The 8,606-nt window shown below is 44.3% G+C and overlaps 1 protein-coding gene across 4 annotated transcripts in view; it reads right to left on the bottom strand.

Annotated features, from left to right (window-relative positions):
- The window catches only part of SCG5 (secretogranin V), a 56,353-nt gene extending 49,244 nt beyond the window's left edge, over positions 1–7,109 (bottom strand). For 2 of the 4 annotated variants that reach the window (XM_020906270.2, XM_020906269.2), the window contains exons 1-2: positions 6,983–7,099; positions 5,267–5,499 (exon numbers count right to left, since the gene is read on the bottom strand). In XM_020906270.2, coding sequence (XP_020761929.1) covers positions 5,267–5,492 — 226 coding nt within the window. In that variant the 5' untranslated portion in view covers positions 5,493–5,499; positions 6,983–7,099. Of the gene's footprint in view, positions 1–5,266; positions 5,500–6,982 lie in introns of all 4 variants that reach the window. The other 2 variants (XM_070468955.1, XM_020906271.2) reach the window with 2 other exon arrangements.
- Between the last annotated feature and the right edge of the window lie 1,497 nt (positions 7,110–8,606).

An 8,606-nucleotide genomic window follows, 5' to 3' on the forward strand; every position in this document is an offset into this window, starting at 1 on the left:
CAGTATTCTTGCCTGGGAAATCCCATGGACAGAGGAACCTGGCGGGCTACAGTCCTGGAGGTCTTGAGTCAGAATGCTTTAGCAACTAAACCACCACCAACCTTCAAATAGGAGGCAACTGGTGCTCTCTTGTGGTCAAATGCAGGCACTGCGGTTCCTTTACGAGGCCAGATGTTGAAATAGAGGCTCCTTAGGATCCACCCCTTTAAATAGACCTTATCTTACAGATTCTTTCTCCACCTGACATTTATTAAGTAAATAATTTTTGTTCTCTTTAAAGTAAAAAAAAAAATTAAAGCCCCAAATTTAGCGTTATAAAAAGGGATTTTGGTATTTGTATGTTTGGCAATATCGGTTTAAATTTATTTGGGATCCATCAAGTGCCAGTATATATAAATCCCTCAGTGGTTTGATATCTGGTGTTATCAGGTGGTCTAGGAGGGTAGGGGGAAATGAACCTGTGGTATTGAGCAGACCCCTTTCTACCTGAGGCTGCCATCCTGAAAACAGAAGCACATTTTCTGATTGGATTCATCAAAAGCTAACATTAGAGTCTGTTGGCAGAGCCACTCCTGACTCCCAAGCATCTCTACCTCATAGCTAATGGCTCTCTGAACTAATCTCTTGGAGAGCTGGTGACTTTCCTTGTTTCTGGGGAAAATATAACAACAGTAAGCACTTATCTATGTCATTTTGGCTAATGAGCCGATTTGAGCTTGGGGACACCGCTGAGATGCAAGGTGCACGGGAGCTCGGCTGACCTGTTAAGTGGGTGAATCATCCACAATAATATCAGGGAAGGCCATCAAAGACTGCAGCTCTGCTCCTGATACTCCACAGTGAGAAAAGGCTGGCCTGATTCCGTTACTAACAGCACCCACTTTTCACATGTAAGTGGGCTGGAGCCCCACTTTATGTATAAGAAAACCAAGTTTCAGGAAAGTCACTGAGATCACACACAGCTTGTTAAAAAAAAAAAAAAGTATGCTTAAGAATCAATCTGGAAAAATAAACTACCATCCAAAAAAAAAAAAAAAGACTCAACCCGGGTTTTCCTTTCCATTAAAGCATGTTTTCTTCTCTATAAAAAAATAAGTTGGTGCCTGTTTGTCTTTACTCTGTTTATGTTTTGCTTTGGGTTAGGAATTTACACATTTGAAAGATAGTCCTTACCAAGTCATGATTAAGGTACCTATGGAGAAGTGAAAAATAACCTCCAACCTCTTGATGCTTTGGGCAAATGCTTTCTCCCCAGTGACCATCTACAGTAGGTCAACAAGGAGGCTGGCTTAGCAACCAGGAGGCTGGGTACCAGGTTTCAGGAACCCTCTTACGTCTATATGCTTCAGGTCTAGTAGGCCCTCTGCTGGTTTTGTTCCAGAACTGCAAAATTCCCCATTTCTCAATACGTCCCCGGAGAGAAGGCAGGAAACTTGCACCCTGGTGATCAGCCATAGTCAAAGAAAACAGACCTTTGGACGAGCACATTATCACCAAGTTCCTGATTTTTAAAAGAGAGAACAGAAATGGAATATTTTCCTTGAGCTTAAGGGGAAGAAGTCTCAAAAGACCCAGATGTCAAATAGAATATAAATTCTATACTCATATACTTACTGATGCCAGATATGTTGTTGTTCAAAGTTGTATCCAGTTCTTTTCCAACCTCATGGACTGTAGCCCGCCAGGCTCCTCTGTCCATGGAATTCTCCAGGCAAGAATGCTGGAGGGGGTTGCCATTTCCTTCTCCAGGGGATCTTCCCAACCCAGGGATTGAAGTGTATCTCTTTCATTATAGGTGGATTCTTTACCCTCTGAGCCACCTGGGAAGCCCACTGCCAGATATATTTAGTTTTAAAATATTTATTCAAATACACATTCATTCTTCAAATATTTACCAACTGCCTACAATGTGTCTGGGTATAGAGCAGTAAACAAAAGATGCGGCCTCGTGGAACTGACATTCCAATGGGAAGACAGACAATAAACAAGCAAGGAAATAAATATTCATTATAATTTTTGTTTTAAACGCTAGAGTTTAAAAAATACAAAAAGGGCACCATGGCAGAGAATGGGGAGAGCTCCTCTGGGCAGCTGGGCAGGCCCCTCTGAGCGGATGACTTTGAAACTGCAGCCACACCAGCCTCCCCGCTCTCATCTTGAGGTTTTTGCATTTATATTCTGGGTATTCTTCCTATAAAAATTAGAAAACCTTTCTCACTTGGTCCTTCATAACAAAATACTAAAATAAATGTTGACGGTATATGGAAGATAACCCAGGCATCTATCTGTCAGACCCCTGGGAATTAGCAGGAATGATCATCTGAGCAGAGACAATGCAAATAAACATGTGAGCTGAAACAATCATACACTCAGATGAGAAAATATTAGATCACGCAATAACTTAAATGCCAAAGCCCACAACAGGAAAAAAGTCAGGCTTCCCAGTTTGTTTCCTCTTCCCTCCAAAGTCTTTGGACTATTTTCTCTGTTAGTTTGCATTCAAGTTGTAATAGGCAGAACTCTATGATGACCCCCCCACCCCCAACAAGATTCCCACCTACTGGTGCACACGCCCTGCAGGAATCCTCTGCCTTTGAGGGTGGGTGGGGCCTGGGAACGCAGTGGACTATCACTCTGTTGACAAATGAAGACAAAGGGACCATCACTCCTACAACGATACTATATGATGATTAGCAGGCTAAAGGGACATTCTCCCTCTGGCTTTGAGAAAGTAAGCTGCCAAGTTGTGAGAGGCTTACAAGCAACCTGAGGACCCCACTGACAGCCAACCAGAGAAAGGGGCCTTGGTCCTACAAGAGCAAAAAATTGAATTCTGCCAACAACCTAGATGCGTTCGGAAGAGAACCCCAAGGTCCAGCCAGGACTGCATCTCCTGTCAACACTGAGATTTTCAGCCTGATGAGACTCTGAGCCGAGGGCCCTGCTTAACCCATGCCCGACTCCTGACTAAAGGAAACTCTGACATAACAAGTAACTACTGTATTAAATTGCTAAATGTCTCATAAATTTTACACAGTAACAAGTCTAGAACACAAGCTGATATTCATACCTTCCACAGACACTGTTAGAAGAGATCCAACATGGCTATGACATCACACTGCACGCGCGCTAAGGCGCTTCATTCGTATTTGACGCTGTGTGACCCTGTGGACTGTAGCCCACCAGGTTTCTCTGTCCTTGGGATTCTCCAGACAAGAATACTGAGAGGGTTGTCATGCCCTCCTCCAGAGGGTCTTCCCAACCCAGGGATGGAACCCACATCTCTTCCATCCCTTGCACCAGCTGGGGTCTTTACCACTAGCACCACCTGGGAAGCTCATGACATCACATGACCCCAAGGGTAATAAAAACAGTTTTTGATTCTGAATTGTTCTAAGCCACCCTTTCGTATCTCCATACCTTTTCATTTGCCATTCCCTGATGAATTCCTATTCAAACTTCAAAACCCAGTTCAAACATTGCTTCCTCAAAGAAGCATTTCTTTAAAGCCACCACCTCCATCTACCCCCAAGCAGAATAAGTTATACTTTATTCTTCATATCCATGGTAGCACCTTGCCTGTATATCTGTCAAAACACTGGCCCTGACAAGTAATCACCTCTCCTCGCCCCTACTCCCAGACAAGAATCCTCTAGAACAGAGCGGTCTCAGCGCCTTCTGCACATTGGCTGGCACAGAGCAGGTGCCAAACAGCTGGCTACCGAGCGAAGGCCAGCAGGCTCTGGATAAACACCCTGCGGATGGCCAGGGATTTGCTGTTTCTCTTCTGCACAGATGATCAGGCTTCCAGTATTAACAGAAACCTGGGAAACTGTCTCCATGACAACAGCTGGGTGACTAAACAGCACTTATGGTTAAAGGGGCAGATATTCACTGTCTTGAAAGAGCTGGTCTGAAATGGGTAGGTGTGTTTGAAGCCAGAGGTGGCAGCAGGTACTGGGCAGGATTTAGATTCACCCCAGAAGGGGTGGTGTGAAGCTCTGTCTGATTTGTTTCCACCTCAAGCCCTGTGCTAGGCTGGCATGCTTTTGATTCAAGTCATCTGCGTTAATCCACTCCTGAAATCAAATGTCAGCCACGTAGACAACAATCCCACGGAGTTAGTTTTACTCAGTGGTTTAGAACTATGGGTAACATGACAGAAATGAGAATCATATGTCAATATCCATATGTATTATGCAATATGCAACATCCATACGCAATATCCATGGCATTCCCTGGACCCCCAAGGCAGATAGCTGTTGTAAGAAATTATAGGCTCAGGCAAAATTATACAAAATTGATGCATAGGAAATAGCATTTGCTGGTTGTGTGTTTTGACAAAACTCAGAGAAAAAATTCACATGTTTTCTTCAGACCCACTCCTGTGCCCAAGCACCTGAGGCGCTCTCTCGTGTTCAAACAAAATTAACCATCCTCCGGCTTTAGGGCTCCACCTCAGTGGAGAAAGAGAACATTCAGAATCAGATATATAAACCAGGCATGGAAATAAGGCACCTGCTCTTAAGAACTGCTCAAAACTTAGACTCCAATTCTCTATAAAGCGCTAAGCAAAAAAGTACCACTTTCTAAGAAAAGTATTAAAACTATATTGCCAGAAACTCAGGGAAACTCAAGGGGGCAATGGTCTTACCACCATGAAACAATTAAATTAACATTCGCTATACTTTAAGATATATTTTTTAAGTTTTTGACCTAAACTCTTAATGCCAGGACTTCATTGGCTCCTTCTGGGTTTATCTGATGACTTCCTTAAGAATCAAATCAGATCCTTTAGGTCCTATATTCTGAAAATCTTTTATAAATACTGGTGGGCAGTGGTTCAGAGGTAGGCAGCTGGGGATACAATTTCCCAAAGATCAGTTTGGGAGATGTGGGGTCTGGGTTCTAATCTTTTTTTAGTGACAACGCTAGATGTTTCTTCATTCACTTGATATATACTAATGTATCAGGCTTTGTGCTAGATGTTGGGCTACAGCTGTGAATTAGATAAGGTCGCTGTTATCACAGGACTTATATTCTTATGTGTCTGCATGTATATGCTGTATAGTATAAGAAGAAAGGGAAAACAGGGAGAAAGTAGAGTTTCTTCAATATGTATTAATTATTTTACTACTAATAGAAACTGCTAATAGTGGAGGACAGGGAAGCCTACAGTCCATGGAGTTGCAAACAGTCAGACACAACTTAGCAACTGAACGACAGCAATGATAGAAACTGCTATCTGGCAGAACACAGTAAATACCTTCGATACTCTGCGGGCCCACAAGGTTCATGGCCTGGTGAGCTGGGTACTCTACCCGTGGCCTGGCAATGCCCAGCTGCTCCATCACGCCATGGAGCAGCCTCTGGATGTCTGTTTCGGAGACCCGGTCTGGGGTCCTTGGGCTATAAGCAGCTGTCGGAGTCCATCCAAACGTCAGCCATAATACCAGGCCAGACAGCATGGTAGAAACCATCCTGGAGACCATTTTTAACCTGCAGAAAAAAGACCACACATAGATCGATTGGCCACAATAGTCAACTGTGATGATGCAATCATGTGATCACTCCAGGGAGTGATTCAAGGGCCGCCCAGGGAGAGACTGCAATGAAAATTTTTAAGGGTTTGCTTAGGCCTTACGTGTCCACACTAACCAGGACATGAGCTGTGAGAAGGTGTTAAAGAAACAAAATTGTCTGAGATGGCCAGTTCCCTGTGTCCTCACAACCTGGGAAAGACTAGACGATAATGGCAGTTCTGTCATTTTTTATTGTCCTCATAGCTCTCTGGAAGTTCTGCACTATCCCTCCTCCACCACTCTCTCCGGCTTTTAAACAAACAACAGAACTTTGCTTCCATCTTGAGAAAGGGAGAGGGAGAGTGACATCTTGGCTTTCCTCGTCCTGGGGAAGAAAAGGCACACGGTACAGAAGCACAGAGAGCTCAGGGCTGGCGGAAGAGACCATCTTAGCTCAGCAAACACGGAACACACCTGAGATCCTGAGTGGGGATGAAGATACAGCTCAGGCCTGCCCTGTAATCTGGGAAGGAAGAGGAGGGCTGCTTGCTGCACCACACGAGACCAGGGGGTCGTGGGCAAACGCCTCAGCTTCCTTCTCTGCTAAAACGGACGAGAAAAGCATCTGTCTTTCAGGGTCACTGTGAGGGTAAGTGTGGGAGCACATGCAAGAACGCAGAGAACAGTGCTGGGCACAGAGACCCCCAGATTGCTGTTATTAAGTTGGCACTATTACCTCACTGTTCTGGAGGTTGGAACTGGGGGGATCGAAAGGTGATGAGAGAAAAGAGAACAAGTGAAAGAGAAGGTGAAAGTCGGGGGAGTCAACCTGTCCTGAATGTTGGCTTCTATGCAACCGCAAGCCTGCAGAACAAGAGAACAAATATTCACACAGATTCCTTCTGCAGCTGCTGGACCTGAGGGCGGACACCTCAGGCAGGGTCGCTGCAAACCCTCTTCTGCCCACCCTTCTCTGGGAGCCGGCGGAGATGGTGGCGGCGTGCATTTCTCCCCTGAAACGGAAATATTCATAACGCCCAAATTCTAGTTCTGTAAAGGAAAGGCTTTTAAGAAGCCACTCTCAGATGGAAAACCTTGTTCTACAAAGAGCTGAGAGAGCAGAGCCCGCAATCTGACCAAAAGGCCAGAGGCAGGCACCCGCCTCTCCGGCCATCTCCGTCTTTCCCTCCCCGGCTGTGCACGCAGGATGTCTTTGTTTCATTTACACCCCCAGCCAACATCGTTCAGATTTGATGAGCTACCCAACCTTCTTCCTCCCGACTCTTTCCCCCTCATTTAGAGCCGACCCTCCGATTTTCCCACCCAGCCTTTGTCTGCCCCCCAGCCTCTGGCTCAAGGATTTCAGCGGGAGGCCCTCCCCCACCCCCGACCGCGAAGAACCCGTCGGCCGGCGGTGGGCGTCAGGCCGAGGTCTGAGCTGGCATCAGCCAAGGACTCACCGAGCTGCAGACGGAGGAGCCTGCCGCGGTCTGGGCCTCGGCGGGGGTCGAGCGAGAAGCGGGGCGATCTGGGTCGCTCGTGCGTCACCTCCCTCCTCATCTTAGCCCCGCCCCGTCCCTCCTCCAGCAGGTGGAGGCTGCTGGCCAGGACTCCCCAGAAGGCAACCCAGAATCTGGGGGCCTTTCGCCCACGCATCCCACATACACATCTCCCCGAGGCCCTCTTCCTCCGTCGACCCCTATGGAAGTAATTAACCTTTTCTCAAGCAATTATCTAAACAATGGGCTAGATTGCCTCCCCACTTCTTTCATTCGCAATAGCACACCTTTAATTTTGCCCCCTTTCAGCTTTTTAAACGTCTTTTAGCTTTAAGAGGAAACAGGTACTGGGGCACTGATAGGAGAGAGAAACAAAAGTTGAGGCCTTAAGAGCATTTAATGATGGCAGTGATCAGGTATATTGAGTGCTTTCAGAAGACTTCATTGAGCAGGAAAATTATGGAGATATTTAATACAAGATGCTCTAAATTTCTGTTAAAGTGATAAACCAAAACCACATGAAAACCTCTAGGAATATTAGTTCTGAATGTTATTTCTAAACTTCCACACCAGCTATCAAGTAAGATTTCTTTTGCCTGAAGAGAAATCATACTCTGCACACTGGAAAACGTATCCGTTTTTATTCCTTTCAAACACAAGAATTGAAATGTAAAACCATATGATGAATATAAGTATTTCAATTTCTTTCATCAAGACTGGGGATATTAAACTTGGAGTTAAATACTTGGAGATCCCTGAGGAAATACCTTGATGAGGTTAGAATCCAGAATTCTGTATCCTTGTTCTGTCCCCAAATCCATTATCATCTACAGCAACTTTATGCAATCAAGAGGGGGCCTGCGAAATTCATCCATGACCTTTTAGTTCGAAGCCAACCTCCTTCCTAGCACCTTTTCTTCCATGGATGCTCTTATGCTTCCAGCTTTTTATTTCAGTGCATGCTAACAGTGCAAAATAACAGATACATCATCCATTGGCTAGGCTTAAAGACCATACTGGAGTTTAATATTTATTGTTCACACATAATGAGGGTTTTTTCCAATTCTAAATTTTACTTTAATGTTTCACTATTATCTTCATTTTGTGCCTGGAAAAACAGAAATGCCATTATAATTGACTGCCTTTGTGTTGAATGGAAATCTGACCAAAATACACTGTTCATGCTTCATGTGAAATTTTATATTCTAAAAACAAAACCTTGTATGTTCTGGGCTTGATGATTTTCAAAAGCTTGTATCAAAAATTTTTAGTGGTTTTAGAATGTTGCCAAGCTGTCTATTAACTTCTGTGTATAACTGTATTGTCTGTTGCCCATAATAACCAAATTAATATTAGAGTTTTATTTACTTGTAAGAATAAAATGAAAATAGTTTTTGGAGTTACCACACATGCCCAGACTTTTAAGTATGTTTGTATATCATTTGATTAAATATCCCCATGAGATTAAAAACATTATATTGTATAAGAAAAAATGAAAACATGAATACTAAATCAAGGCTAAAACTCAACTTTCCCAACTCTCCAGTTACCACATCTCCAAGCTTTGCACCTTCATAATCCTTTA

The sequence above is a fragment of the Odocoileus virginianus genome, chromosome 6, assembly GCF_023699985.2.
Source record: "Odocoileus virginianus isolate 20LAN1187 ecotype Illinois chromosome 6, Ovbor_1.2, whole genome shotgun sequence".
NCBI lineage: Eukaryota > Metazoa > Chordata > Mammalia > Artiodactyla > Cervidae > Odocoileus > Odocoileus virginianus.